The sequence below is a fragment of the Seriola lalandi genome, unplaced genomic scaffold (genome assembly GCF_002814215.2).
Source record: "Seriola lalandi dorsalis isolate HSWRI2012SDOR001 ecotype SW California unplaced genomic scaffold, Sedor1 jcf7180002054189, whole genome shotgun sequence".
Lineage (NCBI taxonomy): Eukaryota > Metazoa > Chordata > Actinopteri > Carangiformes > Carangidae > Seriola > Seriola lalandi.
Window position 1 is genome coordinate 6,285 of NW_019524742.1, and position 15,655 is coordinate 21,939.

Below are 15,655 nucleotides of genomic sequence, written 5' to 3' on the forward strand. Positions count from 1 at the left end.
ATGCCTTACTATACTATGATGTTTTTTTGCCTTACTATACTATGACATTTTTATGACTTTTCATGCCTTACTATACTATGACGTTTTTGTGCCTTACTATACTATGACGTTTTTATGACTTTATATGCCTTGCTATACTATGACATTTTTTTGCCTTACTTTACTGTGATGTTTTTATGACTTTTGATGCCTTACTATACTTAGACGTTTTTATGACTTTTGATGCCTTACTATACTATGACGTTTTTATGACTTTTGATGCCTTACTATACTATGACGTTTTTTTGCCTTACTATACTATGACGTTTTTATGACTTTTGTTGCCTTACTATACTATGATGTTTTTTGACTTTTGATGCCTTTACTATACTATGACGTTTTTTGACTTTTTATGCGTTACTATACTATGACGTTTTTGTGCCTTATTATACTATGACGTTTTTATGACTTTTGATGCCTTACTATACTGTGACGTTTTTATGACTTTTCATGCCTTACTATACTATGACGTTTTTATGACTTTTGATGCCTTACCATACTATGATGTTTTTATGCCTTACTATACTATAACGTTTTTATGAGTTTTGATGCCTTACCATACTGTGACGTTTTTATGCCTTACTTTTATATGACTCTTTACCCTTTACCATAATGACTTTTCATGACTTACTATACTATGATGTTTTTATGCCTTACTATACTATGATGTTTTATGGAATTTCTATGCCTTAATATTTTATGCGTTTTATGCCTTACTATACTATGATGTTTTATGCCTTACTATACTACGACGTTTTGTGGCATTTTTATGCCTTACTATTTTATGACGTTTTATGCCTTACTATACTATGACGTTTTGTGGCATTTTTATGCCTTACTATTTTATGACATTTTATGCCTTACTATACTATTACGTTTTATGCCTTACTATACTATGACTTTGTGTGGCGTTTTTATGCCTTAATATACTATGACTTTTTATGGCCTTTTTATGCCTATGACGTTTTATGGAATTTTTATGCCTTAATATTTTTTAATGTTTTTTTCCTTAATATACTAGGACATTTTCTGACATTTTCAATCCTTACTATATTATGACATTTTATGGCATTTTTTATGTGTTAATATTTCACAACATTTTATGCCTTACTACACTATGATGTTTTTATGACTTTTAATGACTTCCTATACAATGACCTTTAATGCCTTACTCTACTATGACGTTTTTATGCCTTACTATACTATGACTTTTTATTATTTTTTATCCCTTACTATACAATGACGTATAATGGAAGTTTTATGCCTTAATATTTTATGCGTCTTATGCTTATGATGTTTTATGCCTTATTATACTATGACGTTTTATGCCTTACTATACTATGAAGTTTTATGCCTTACTATACTATGACGTTTTATGGCCTTTTTATGCCTTTCTACTAGAATATTTTTATACCTTACTATACTGACATTTTAAACTTTACTATACTATGACGTTTTTATGACGGTTTCATACCTTACTATACTATGACATTTTAGTCCTTACCATACTATGAAGCCTTTGTGACACCTCATATCTTACTATACTATGATGTTTTTCTCTCCTACTATACTAATAATTTTTTATGCCTATGTACATATGTATGATGTTAATGATACAACTAAACCTTCTTCTTCAAGCTAACCCCACATATCCAATGCTGCTAGCGCATTTTTATTGTTCATTTCCACTAGGTGTCACACTGTGAAGTTCCGGCAGTTGATGTGAGTTAGTTTTGATTTCCACCATCAGTCATGATTGTACATCTGAGTCGCTTCTTTTAACAGTGGAAATTATGTCATGTTTTCTGTATTACCACATTTAACCGATGTCTTTTTGAGCTGTTAAGTAAAAGAACAATTTCATCTTTAACACATAATTACAGACGGAAGAATTTACAAAATTATTTATAGTAAAATCTAATTAAAGTATATTTTTGCATAAGCTGGTCAATGCAGAATTATTTTGTTATATAATTCGTCATCATATTTTGTAATGTCATTTCTGGCTTCCTCTTAGGGCACTCGTTTCACTTTCTTCAACTGTGAATTTCTTTTGCTTTTTTGCCTCAGACTAACAACAATTTCATCACTTTCTCCATAACACAGCCCCAGGAAAGTGTATTTCTGATTTGCCAAGATGCACATGATGGTACAATTAAAATTGGCCAGTGCACGTCATGAATCCTGCAGTAATTTTGCAAACTTTTTTTAAGCAAGATAAGTACATTTCTATGTGCATATTAGTGATTGATGCCCAATTATTTTATAAAAATATCATGTAGATACCAAGTTAGGTTCTTTAAATAAACACAGATGACTACTACAGGAGTGTTTACGCCTTTTACTCAACATCAATTTTACACTACAGCTTTTAGCAGTAGGCAATTTGGGTCTGTGGCTCAAAGGGGGGTTTAGATGAACAACAAAGTAAACAAATACAAAAATACAAAAAATTTTGGCTGAAAAGCTCAGAGAAAAGAGATTAAAGTCCGGAAGAATCTGAAGATCAGAAGACAACAACAGAACTCCAACTGTAGTCTGAGTTCATTTAGCAGGATCATGTTGTGTAGCTTTATTTTATGCTCAGATGACACACACACATGAAAAGTTTGGATCTATCCACATTACAGGAAAATCAAATTAAGGGAGAAAAACTACTTAAATTTAAATATATCTTGTGTTGTATTTAATGCTGTACTGTCCAGTCTGAAACCTAACCTCACTGTCTCTATAGTTGCTAAATTATACAAATCATCATTATTAATTTATCTTCCGTTTAGTACATTAAGTGTGACAAAGGTTGTATGTGATCAAGTGTCTCTTGATGAGTTTTGGTGGTCCAATCCATGTCAGAATTTTGATGATTTTTATTCCCACTCCATCCCTGTGTTACAGTGATGTGGTTTCTCTCCAGCATCGGCTCTTCTCATGTGGGCTTTCAATTCACCAGTAAGTCTGAAAGCTCACCCACGAGTTGAGTACATATGGCACTTTTAATATGTCTTATGAAGTCTTATGTGTCTTTTCAAGCCTGACACTTGATGGAATTGTTTCCCACATGTGTTGCAGGCGTACGGTTTCTCACCTGTGTGAGTTCTTATGTGGATCAACAAGCAATAACTACGTGCGAAACGTTTTCCACACATTTTGCAAGAAAATGGCTTTTCACCTGTGTGGATTCTCAAGTGCTTTTTCAACATTGGTGTGTCACTAAATCTTTTCCCACATGTGTTGCAGGTGTATGGCTTCTCACTAGTGTGAGTTCTCATGTGGACCGACAAGCCATCACGACCTGCAAAACCTTTCCCGCAGGTGTTGCAAGAATACGGTTTCTCTCCTGTGTGGATTCTTATGTGCCTTTTCAATGCTGATTTATTACTAAATCTTTTCCCACATGTCTCACAAGAATATGGCCTCTCACCTGTGTGGGTCCTCAGATGTATAATCAACAGGGACTTATACTGAAAATCCTTTCCACAAGTGTCACATTTTAAAGACTTTTTACCTGTCTGAGTGTTGCAGTTACTCTTTGATGTGGGTGAGTTGTGTACATTGTCACTGTGACTTGTGTTTTTGTGATATCTCTGCTTTGGTTGCATCTCTGCATTTCCTGTTGATTCTGGGACTACAAGCTCGCTTCCTTCCTGATCTTTGCTCTCAGCTACAGGAGAGTTGTGAGAGAGAAGCTGGTGGTCACTTTCCTCATTAGTAGGAGTCAACATAAAGGTATCAGTCTCCTGCTTCAGTACAAGCTGCTCTCCCTTCTGACTGGTGCAGAGTTCCTCCTCTTCCTCTTTAATCTGTGGAGGCTCTGGGTCCTCCTGGTCCAGACTGGAGTTCCTCTCCTGGTCACAGAGCTGCTGGTCAGTGAGAACCTCCTCCTCCTTACAGACATGTTGCTGTGGGAGCTCTGGAGGGACAAAGAGACATGACAAATAGCAGTAAGACCGAGATTAAAAAGTGTTTGAGGCCCTGTTCAGACCCGTAATCACATTTATATTCAGTGATCCGATCACAAGTCGACAGCTCTAAGCACGTCAGTTCACACCAAGCATTAAATGCGTCTCCACATGGATCTCAAGTGACTACTGCTTGTCTGCGCACAGTTCTACAATGAAATAAGGTTTTATTCAATGTGGCCAGGACACATTCACGTTCACAGTGCTATAAGAATGCAGCCACACGTGGTCCAGACCACCTCTGAATGTGGTCTGAGAGATCAGATCCTAAATGCGTCCTCAGTGCGTCTTGGGTGCATTCACACCTGAACTTAGAGCTGTCCACTGGTGATCGGATCAACCGAGATAGATGTTAATACCAGGTCTGAATGGGATCCCTGTGTCACTCACTTGTTTTAGTGGCATCACCTCTCATCTTCACGGACTGATTCTTCCTAAAACAAGCCATGATTGACTGTGATGTGCTGATAGTGTGTGAGACTTTGTCACTGGTAGATACTGCTGTCCAATGACTCACCGTTGCTGTGTCACTCATGTTTGTGTCATATGTCTAACATACTTTGACCAGGGTCATGTCACTGCTGTTGGACCAGCTTATCAAACAAGGACACATTATCTTGCTCCTCTTCCACTCTCCACTCATTCATGTTGATCCTTTACTGTCAAATGCAGCTGCTGACTATTGGTATGTTGCTGTTCTGTGCTACATGAGAACAGTCAGTGTGGCTCCAGCGGCAGATACGCCACTGTCCACCAGGTGAGTTGTGCATGTAGTGAGAGGAGGCCCAGGTGAAATATCTATAAAACAACATGAGAAAGGTCCGGGGACAAAGTCTGATGACACTTTAAAGTAAAGATTAATTATTCTATAATTGACAGAGGTATCTACCAGTGAAATGGGAGTGATAAGCTGTTTACAAGATCAACATAATCAACACATCATATTCAGCAGTGGTCAGTATCAATAAGGATCAATAAGTGAAGATGAGAGGTGGTACATGACAGTGGAACACGAGGGACACACGATCAGACTATTTTTAATCTCAGTAAATAATGTGATGTTAAAAAAAAAAAACAGATCTCTGAGTAAATAAACTCCTGTGTTAGTTTTCATTCAGACCATCCTGGTTTCACAGACCTGTCCTGTGTAGCTTTATCTCGGGTTTCCAAACGATATCCAGCAGTCTGCGCTGACGATCGATCTCTTCCTCGTACTCGACGATAGTTTGTTCAAAGACTCCGAATATTTCTTCAGCAGCAGCAGTTAGTCGCTCGTTGACAAACTCTCTCAGATACTGAACTGAAGACATTGTTGCTTCATTACCACTGAAATATTTATCTGCGATACGACTACACCGACGTCCTCAGGCCAAAGCTAACCCTATTTGCGCTTTCATTGTTTACTTCCGCTGGGTGTCACACTGTGAAGTTCCGGCAGTTGATCCGCCTTCAGTTATGATTGTACATATGTGTCGCTTCATTGATTTCACGGGGAAATTAGGTTATTTTCTCTGTACTACTACATGATGTATTTTGAGGCAGCTGGTTGAGGTGGAAAAGTTTGAATTTTTTACATAGTTCACGTACTGATGGATGGTTTAACGAGGCATCAAGTTTTATATTTATACATTTTAAGGTTTTGTATAATATATAGCAAATTAATTATAGCTGTCAAGTGAATTTAGTGGACTACAATGTATATTTGCCTTTAAAATGTAGTAAAGTAGAAATATATACTGTATATAATATAAACAATACAATGTGGTAAAGTAAAGGTACATACTTTATATAACATAAAATAAAATGGCTCAAAGTAGAAATACCTCAAGATTTTTTTTTTCAAACTGAAGTGATCAATATCTTATACCTGTGTGTAATTTAGATGCACTCTTGTCCCTCTGAGAATAATCAATGTACTTAGGCATAGTTCAGAATATATGTACATTTTGTTTTTACCTTTCTAGACCAAAGCGCATACTGTACCAGTACTCATCAATAATGGGGCTTTTATTTGAGGCCATTCTCCTCCATTGATTCTCTAATTGGATGCACGTCCATACGGTCCATTCAGAAAGTGTTGAACCCCTGCAAATTTTTCACATTATGTTATGTTACAGACTTATGCTATAAAAAAAAAACTTTTTTTTTTCTCTCACTGGACTATCGTCAATGACAGAGTGAAAACTGAATTTTACAATTTTTTGCAAATTTATTAAAAAGTAAAAACTGAAATATGACATTGACAAATGTATGAGACCCTTTGCTATGACACTTAAAATTTAACTCAGGTTCCTCCATTTCATGATTTGGGAAGGCACACGTCTTTATTAAATCTCACAGCTGACAATGAATAATAAAAAGCCATGAGGTGGAAGCAACTGCCTGCAGAGCTCAGAGACAGGATTGTGTAAAGCTCACAACTAGTATAACAGATATATCAAGTTCATTCATTCACAAAATACATAGAGTTTCTTAGCTTCAACATGATAGAGTTCAAAGTCTACATTTACACCTCAGGTAGAGTAAAAAAGTAGTAAAAGACAATATTGATTTAAGTGTTTAAGTAGCCAACCATTTATATTTATATGAACTATGCATTCACTGTGAAACAATTTTTTTCCAAGATTTGGAAGATTACACTTGTTTCAAAGAAATACAGCTGCAAACAGAATATGAGTAATATAGTCATATGACAGAGCAATAATGCTGCGACAGTGACCTCTGTGAAAAAAATTGTAAATGGAATTACAGAGCTGAATATATTTCAAAGTGTATTCCATTCATTAAGTGAACTTCTTGATGGTTTCCCTTGTGTAAATTGATTCTCATGTGTTTTTTCAACTGTGTGATTTGAGAAAAACGTTTTCCACCAGAGCTGCAAGTATGTGGCTCTTCACTTCTGTGGGCTCTTGTGTGTTCTGTCCATGAATCACTAAAACTGAATCCTCCCACATATTTTACAAATCAAAGGCTTCAGGTCTTTATGTGACCTTATATGCCTTCTAAACTTTAACAATTGAAGTATATTTTCTCACATGTGTTGCAGTGATGTGGTTTCTCTCCAGTATGGACTCTTCTCTTGGGGACTGTCAATTCTCAATTTAGCCTGAAAGCTCTCCCACATCATCATGTTCTAAGTACATGACTTATAAACTTTATGAATTCCTACATGTCTTTCAAAGTTCTGCTTCATATTGAATCTTTTTCCACCAGTGTTGCAGGGGTAAGGCTTCTCACCTGTGGCGATACTTGTGGACTTTCAAGTCATCATTAAATCTTAAAGCTCTCCCACAAGTCGCACAAGAATGTTTTTTCTTTATCTTTCTCTTTCAACACTGTTGCATCACCTTTTTTTCCCACAAAGTTGTTGCAAAGTTATAGCTTCTCACCTGTGTGAGTTCTCATGTGAAGTTTCAGGCCAGCATTCCATTTGAAATTTTTGCCACATGTTTTGCAAGAATATGGTTTCTCACTTGTGTGGCTTCTGATGTGACGTCTCAATAATGTCATTGTACAAAATCTCTTCCCACAAGTCTCACAAGAATATGGCTTCTCGCCTGTATGGATTTTTAAATGCTCATTCAATACTGAACTGTGCCTGAATTTTTTCCCACAGGTGTTACATGGGTATGGCTTCTCACCTGTGTGGGTTCTCATGTGGACAAACAAGCCTGTACTAGTTCTGACAGCTTTGCCACATGTTTTGCAAGAGTACGGCTTCTCACCTGTATGAATTCTTATGTGCCTTTGTAAGTGTGTTTTCTGATAGAACCTTTTCCCACAGGTGTTGCAGGAGTGTGCATTCTCACCTGTGTGGATTCTCATGTGCCTTATCAATACTGACTTGTCACTAAATCTTTTCCCACAGGTGATGCAAGGGTACGGTTTCTCACCCGTGTGGATTCTCAGATGTACATTCAATTTGGATTTAAAGTTAAAAGTTTTTCCACAGGTGTCACATTTGAAAGACTTTTTCCCTGGCTGAGTGTTACAATGACTCTTTGATTCTGGGTCTGCATCCTTACTTCCTTCCTGATCTTGGCTCTCAGCTACAGGAGAGTTGTGAGAGAGGAGCTGGTGGTCACATTCCTCATTAGTAGGAGTCAACATAAAGGTATCGGTCTCCTGCTTCAGTACAAGCTGCTCTCCCTCCTGACTAGTGTGGAGTTCCTCCTCTTCCTCTTTAATCTGTGGAGGCTCTGGGTCCTGCTGGTCCAGACTGGAGTTCCTCTCCTGGTCACAGAGCTGCTGGTCAGTGAGAACCTCCTCCTCCTTAGAGACATCCTGCTGTGGGAGCTCTGGAAGAACAAAGGGACATTAGAAACGGGTTACTAATATGATGGATAAAATCAGATCTTGGCTTGGTTTTATTTTGTCCTCAGACAACCCACAAGTTATTTTCTAACTTCTAAGAAAATAAGTTTGGTTTTGAGTAATAAGTATATGGCAGAGCAATTGTGAAAAGTACAATGTTTAATTTTAAAGATATAGTCGTGAAAAAGTAACTTGAGTTTCCCTTATTCTTATTTTTTGTTAAGTCCATGTCACATCTTAACAGTCTCAGCATTTTTTATAATAAATAGTCTAAACACATCTTAACAACTTAACACTTTAACACATCCTTTTCTCTTTCTTTCCCTCTTATATCACATTTCCCCACTTTCCCCACTTATTCTGATGTCTCACCATGTGTGTTTATCTCAGTCGCTGACTGAAGTTGCAGTGATTGGCTAAGTAGCATCACATGAACAGTGCCATAAAGCAGGTTTAGCCGCTATTCGTTGATATCAAATATTGCTATATTTAGCATCATATACAATATTTTTCATGATGTCATTTCTTTTCTTTTCCAGTATAGCACAGTCTGCCTTGGATCTGCTGTACAGTGGCTGCATTGCTGATCCCTGAAACATACAATATAATTATATTATAACCCAGTGATGAGCTTGTACGAAATTTTGGCTGGACTGTATCAAGATATTAAATTTGGATATCACCCATTCCACCATAAAGTCTAACAAAGCTGAAAAGCCGCGCAGGTTAACACAGAAACACTGTATCAAAGTGTAATAATTCTCAGTGATTTATGGGTTATATGTCTGTGTCAAGATAAGACATTGTCTGGATTCGGACTGTGGTCATACTATTAGTGACCTCGGACAACAGCTAGCGTTACGCTTTTTTCATCATCATCTTTTTTTTATACCGGAAATCACCTACATTTGAGTTTTCCTCTTTGAACTCTTTAATACCGAGCAGGTAGAATCGAAGCAAATTAACACAAACAGCAATTAAACGGTTTCATAAATGTCATTGAACAAGGAAATCACAAAGCATGCTACAGAAATAATCTTGAACGGGAGTGTAAAGAACTCAAAGACAAATTTAATCCTTAACGACAAAGTTGGTGTTACATGAATTTATTTCCCCTTCCTTATTTGTGACATTAAGAATCCGCCGTCGTAAAGAAAGTTTAAACCATTAGGATCCTATATGAGTCATGTCCTTGTGTTAGTTTTCATTCAGACCATTCTGGTTTCACAGACCTGTCCTGTGTAGCTTTATTTCGGGTTTCCAAACGATATCCAGCAGTCTGCGCTGACGATCGATCTCTTCCTCGTACTCGACGATAGTTTGTTCAAAGACTCCGAATATTTCTTCAGCAGCAGCAGTTAGTCGCTCGTTGACAAACTCTCTCAGATACTGAACTAACGACATTTTTGCTTCGTTACCACTGAAATATTTATCTGCGATACGACTACACCGTCATCTTCAAGCTAGCTCCACACATCCATACAGCTAATGCTACTCGCGCGCTTTATTTACTTCCGCTGTGTGTCACACAGTGAAGTTCCGGCAGTGGAAGTGAATAGCCTTTTTTTCCGCTTTAAGTTATGATTGTACTTCTGTGTCGATTCATTTCATAGGTAAATTAGATTATTTACGCTGTACTACCAAATTTAACTGATGTCTTTTGAGTTATTTGGTTAACACTAGTTTTATATTTAACACATCAGTTAGGAAATTACTTTCCGTACAATGTAATTCAAGGTATGAAAGGTGCTCATGTACAATAGCCCCCTTCTGTGTTGCTGGGGCCATGCTGATCAAGTTCTATGAGTTCATTCTAAGTTTTTATGTGTAAAATATTATTCAGCAAACTAACTATAGCTGCACCGTCATCTTCAAGCTAGCTCCACATATACCAACAGCTAACGCCGAAGTGTGGTCACCTTGTTTACTTCCGCTGGGTGTCACACTGTGAAGTTCCGGGAGGGGACGTGAGTTAGTATTAATTTCCGCCTTCAGTTATAACTGTCGGTGTTTCTTTATTTCACAGGGAAATTAGTTTTTTTTTTCTCTGTACTACCACAATCAACTGATATCATTTTTAGCTATTTTACAAACTTAAAAAAAACGTATTTTACTTTTTAATAAGTAGTAGTAATGTCATGTAAGTTTTGCTCATAACCAAAGTTAACTATAGCTGTTACGTAAACATAGTATTTGGCTGTTCAACATAAGAGTATATAACATAACATGAAGTATATTTAACATAAAATAAAGTGAGTCAAAGTACAAACACCTTTACAATTGATTTGTTAAAGTATTAAACATCTCATGTCTTTATGTGATTTAGAAGTTCTGTAAGTTTTAGAATTTAAAATATTAATCAGCAAAGTAAATATGAATGTAGTGGAATACAATTTATAATTGCCTTGTAGTAGAGGTACATACACTACACAATATAAAATAAAATGTCTCAAAGTACAACTAGCTCGAAACTGATTTGTTTATTTGAAGTGTTCAAAATTTCACATCTGTGTGTAATTTAAATGCAGTCTTGGCCATCTGAGAATAAATGTACTTAGGCAGAGTGCTTGAGTAAATGTAATCAGTTATATTCCATCCCTTTTAGTATGATTGCTTAATATGAGGCACTTACATTGATCACATTACCAAACTGTATCATATCAAACTATAAGTTCACTTACAGCAGGTGAGCTACAACACTAAAACACCTGTTGTGTGTTATAATTGAACTCTGAAAACAACTCCTCTTCACTATGACTACAATCCATCAATGTGGAAACATCAGTCTAAATAACCAGCACTGAAAACATTTTTTACTATCAACAATCTATCTATCACAAAAACAAGTCAGTTTCCTTATATAGCACATTTTACAGAAACATGTAGTTCATTTTGTACATTTTTTAATCTGTGTGTCACCTCTAAAGTGTGAAAGAACAAAATTATATCAGATTAATTAAATAAAAAAATACATGTAAATATAAAATGAAAGGAAATGGCTCTAAACAAAAAAGTAAAGACTCTAGTTGGTGGGATGACAACATAGGTGATTGTACAGCACTAGAAGTTAACTTCAATGTCACACAACTCACAGTCCACCTGAATACCTTTGATAGAACATAAAATTAAAAAAATTAACATCAACTTGTGAGGCCAATCATTTATACTCGTAGGAACTATGCTATACTATCCCTACCTCTGCGTAGTGAACAGCAAAAATGCATCATAGACGTATGTCTTAATCAGAAACAGAGTTGGTGATTGTGGAAGAAAACTTTTATGTTGCAACAACAAACATTTGTAGACGGGTTGAAATTTGTTGAGAAATGGATTGCGGCAAAATTATAATTTTCCCTCGATTATATCTTGTTTTTATAATTGTTGGAGGCCAAAATCGTAATCAAAAATAAAATTTGATTAATTGATCACCCCTAGTTGACACTGTACTACATTAAACTAAGATATTGTGACCTCTTTCCGGTGGAAAATGTTATACATTATATTAAAGAGATGTATTTATTGCAAAGTGTATTTGATTCAGTTGGTGAACTCTTCGCCAAACAAGATACATCCTGATGGTTTCTCCTGTGTAAACTCTCAGATGTTTTTCCAACTGTGTGATTTGAGAAAAACTTTTCTCAGAAGAACTGCAATTATGTGGCTCTTCACTTCCGTGGGTTCTTGTGTCTTATCTCTGAATCACAAAAATTGTATCCTCCCTCATATTTTACAAATCAAACTACTTTCCTGGATGTGATCTTAAATGCCTTCCCAACTGAAACACATGAAGTATCTTTTCCCTCAGGTTTTGCAGTGATGTGGTTTCTCTCCAATGTGCGCTCCTCTCATATGGACTTTCAGTTCACCCCTAAGCCGAAAGCTCTCCTACATGTCTCCTACACCTTTAACCTGTATGAAGCCGTATGTGGTTTTGCAAGTTTGCTTGCTGCTTGAAACTCTTCCCACAGGTGTTGCAGGAGTATGGCCTCTCACCTGTGTGAATTCTCATATGGACTGTCAAAACACTACTTTGTCTGAATGCTTTACCACATGTCTCACAAGAATATGGTTTTTCACCAGTGTGGATCATTGTATGTTGTTTCAATACTGACTCTCTACAAAATCTTTTTCCACAGGTCTTGCAAAGGCACGGCTTCTCACTGTGTTTTCTAATGTGGACTCTCAAATGACTACTAAAACTGAAAGTTTTCCCACAAGTCTCACACGAATATGGTTTTTCACCTGTGTGGATTTTTACATGGGAATTAAGTGCTGACTTGGCACGAAACCTTTTCCCACATGTCTTGCAAAGGTACGGCTTCTCACCTGTGTGGGTTCTGATGTGGACTGCCAATTCACCACCAAGTCTGAAAGTTTTCCCACAAGTCTCGCAAAAATATGGCTTCTCACCTGTGTGGATTCTTATGTGATCATTAAGAGTTTTTGTATGACGGAAACTTTTCCCACAGGTGTTGCAGAGGAATGGCTTCTCACCTGTGTGAGTTCTCCTGTGGGCCATCATACCCTCTTTAGTAATGAAACTTCTCCCACATGTTTCACAGGAATATGGCCTCTCACCTGTGTGGATTCTCATGTGGACTTTCAGGGCAGGATCACATTTGAAACCTTTACCACATGTTTTGCACAAGTACGGCCTCTCGCCTGTATGGATTCTCATGTGAGTTGTCCATATTGACATGGATGTAAATCTTTTCCCACAGGTCTTGCAAAGGTAAGGCTTTTCACCTGTGTGGGTTCTCATGTGGATCAACAAACCCAAACTAGATGTGAGAAGTTTCCCACATGTTTCACAAGAATAAGGTTTCTCACCTGTGTGAGTTGTTATGTGCTTATGCAAATTTGCTTTCTGGGAGAATCTTTTCCCACAGGTGCTGCAGGTGTATGGCTTCTCATCAGAGTGGGTTCTTAGATGTACATTCAGTGATGATATCTGCCTGAAATATTTCCCACAGGTGTTGCAGTGGTACGGCTTCTCACCTGTGTGTTTTCTCATATGTATGTTCAGTTGGGATTTACACTTAAAATCTTTTTCACAAGTTTCACATTTGAAAGACTTTTTAACTGTCTGAGTGTTAAAGTGACTCTTTGATTCTGGGTCTACATCCTTGCTTCCTTTCTGATCTTGGCTCTCAGCTACAGGAGAGTTATGAGAGAGGAGCTGGTGGTCACTTTCCTCATTAGTAGGAGTCAACATAAAGGTATCAGTCTCCTGCTTCAGTACAGGCTGCTCTCCCTCCTGACTGGTGCAGAGTTCCTCCTCTTCCTCTTTAATCTCTGGGTCCTCCTGGTCCAGACTGGAGTTCCTCTCCTTGTTAAACTGCTGCTGGTCAGTGAGAACCTCCTCCTCCTTAAAGACATGTTGCTGTGGGAGCTCTGGAGAGACAACGAGACACGAGAAATAGGTTACTAACGTGATGATGGAAAAACTGAGATCTTGCTTTGTCTTTACTTTGTCATAAGATAACTAACAAATAACACACTTTAAAAATATAAATGTGTTCCGTTATCAATCTTGAATAGCTTCTCTAGGTTTTGCAAACTAGCAGATGTCACTATGCTATATCACACCCATCACACATGAGAAACACCTTTAATCGTACACCTAATCACAGACAAAGTTCAGGTGAAACGCTTCTTGTACAGATTCGTTTTCTGCAGATATACTAAAATATCTATACAGTATTTATCTATATGTCTTAAATTCTACTCTGAAATCACTTTATACCATAAATTACTTTGAAATCTATGTTAACGATACCGGAAAACGCGGTAATGATTCTGAATCTGTCAGAAAAACCAGAAAAGACAAATGTTAGAGTGAGCAGCCATGATAAGTGTCTAACGTTAGGCTACTTACATGTTTCAAATGATCAAATGATGAAGAAAGAAAAAGTGCAAAATGTTTATTTTTAGGAAAAAGAAATAAGTAGTTGCTGCTGTTCATTGCAATCTTTTTGTGTCCTGTTTATTATTTTATTACTAAATGTGCCCAGTTAGCTGAATCTAAGATTAAAACCACAGGGACCAGCTTGTAATCGTTGTCTGTCCGTGACTGAGTGTCGCCACTTCCTATGGAGGCCGATTATATTTCTCTTGTGATCAACCAACCAATCAAAACTTGGTCGACTAAGGCTCGATACCGATGTTCCCCCTTAGGACCAAGCTCTGAACCCTCAAAGACTTAACTAACGACACCTGGTAAGTGACTGAGTGCGAAAGGCAGCCAGGACTCAAAATAGTATAAATATGGACGGGACGGCATTTTGTGACATATCATGTTACCTTGTCGATGCCAAAACATGTTTCATACAATTATGGGTCTGGAACTTTAGATTTTACATTTTTAATTCCTACCCTTCACTCCGTTTGTAACCAAACAACTACACACAGTTCTGGCTGGGGGTCACCAGTGAGGTGTGTTTATTGATACATGTTTTTTCTTATAATGTGAACCAGTGATCTTTGTTTACATATGCCAATTCCTGTGCTCCAGATGGTGTTGTTTTCAGATTCACAGCTTCACTGATATCTACTGGTATGTCTGTGAAGAATGATGAGAAAGTGAAGACACTGTTGGAAAAAGGTTGGTAGCACTTATACTTAAAATCTTGTCCACAGGTGTCACAGTTTAACCTTTTTACCTGTCTGAGTGTTACAGTTGTGAGAAAGGAGCTGGTGGTCACTTTCCTCATTAGTAGGAGTCAACATAAAGGTATCAGTCTCCTGCTTCAGTACAAGCTGCTCTCCCTCCTGACTGGTGCAGAGTTCCTCCTCTTCCTCTTTAATCTGTGGAGGCTCTGGGTCCTCCTGGTCCAGACTGGAGTTCCTCTCCTGGTCACAGAGCTGCTGGTCAGTGAGAACCTCCTCCTCCTTACAGACATGATGCTGTGGGAGCTCTGGAGGGACAAAGGGACGTGAGAAATAGCAGCAACATAGAAATTAAAAAGTGTCTGATCACGTGTGTCACTCTACTAGTGAAATGGGAGTGATAATATGTCTATAAGTTGAACACTATCAACACACCAAAATCAGCATCTGAATTAATAAGAATGATTAGAGGTGGTACAGTGGAACACGAGGGACACACGATCAGACACATTTAATCTCAGTAAATAACGTGATGTTACAAAACCAGATCTCTGAGTAAATAAACTCCTGTGTTAGTTTTCATTCTGACCATCCTGGTTTCACAGACCTGTCCTGTGTAGCTTTATTTTGGGTTTCCAAACGATATCCATCTGTCTACGCTTCGATCTCTTCCTCGTACTCGACGATAGTTTTTTCAAAGACTCCGAATATTTCTTCAGCAGCAGCAGTTAGTC

The 15,655-nt window shown here is 37.5% G+C and overlaps 3 protein-coding genes across 3 annotated transcripts; all 3 read right to left on the reverse strand.

Annotated features, from left to right (window-relative positions):
* Nucleotides 1–2,366: 2,366 nt before the first annotated feature.
* LOC111653392 (uncharacterized) lies at nt 2,367–5,371 on the reverse strand. Its single transcript, XM_023403996.2, has 2 exons — nt 5,137–5,371; nt 2,367–3,949 (listed from the first exon to the last, which is right to left on the reverse strand). Exons 1-2 carry the CDS (start codon nt 5,306–5,308, stop codon nt 3,033–3,035), a joined length of 1,089 nt encoding a protein of 362 aa, XP_023259764.1. The 5' UTR covers nt 5,309–5,371; the 3' UTR covers nt 2,367–3,032.
* A 1,389-nt stretch (nt 5,372–6,760) lies between these two features.
* Nucleotides 6,761–10,175, reverse strand: LOC111653391 (uncharacterized). The gene is made up of 2 exons (XM_023403995.2): nt 9,545–10,175; nt 6,761–8,296 (listed from the first exon to the last, which is right to left on the reverse strand). Exons 1-2 carry the CDS (start codon nt 9,714–9,716, stop codon nt 7,374–7,376), a joined length of 1,095 nt encoding a protein of 364 aa, XP_023259763.1. The 5' UTR covers nt 9,717–10,175; the 3' UTR covers nt 6,761–7,373.
* Nucleotides 10,176–10,777: 602 nt separating this feature from the next.
* Nucleotides 10,778–15,649, reverse strand: LOC111653390 (uncharacterized). Its single transcript, XM_023403993.2, has 3 exons — nt 15,529–15,649; nt 14,975–15,229; nt 10,778–13,706 (listed from the first exon to the last, which is right to left on the reverse strand). The coding sequence occupies exons 1-3, from the start codon at nt 15,569–15,571 to the stop codon at nt 12,217–12,219; spliced, it is 1,788 nt and encodes a 595-aa protein (XP_023259761.1). The 5' UTR covers nt 15,572–15,649; the 3' UTR covers nt 10,778–12,216.
* Between the last annotated feature and the right edge of the window lie 6 nt (nt 15,650–15,655).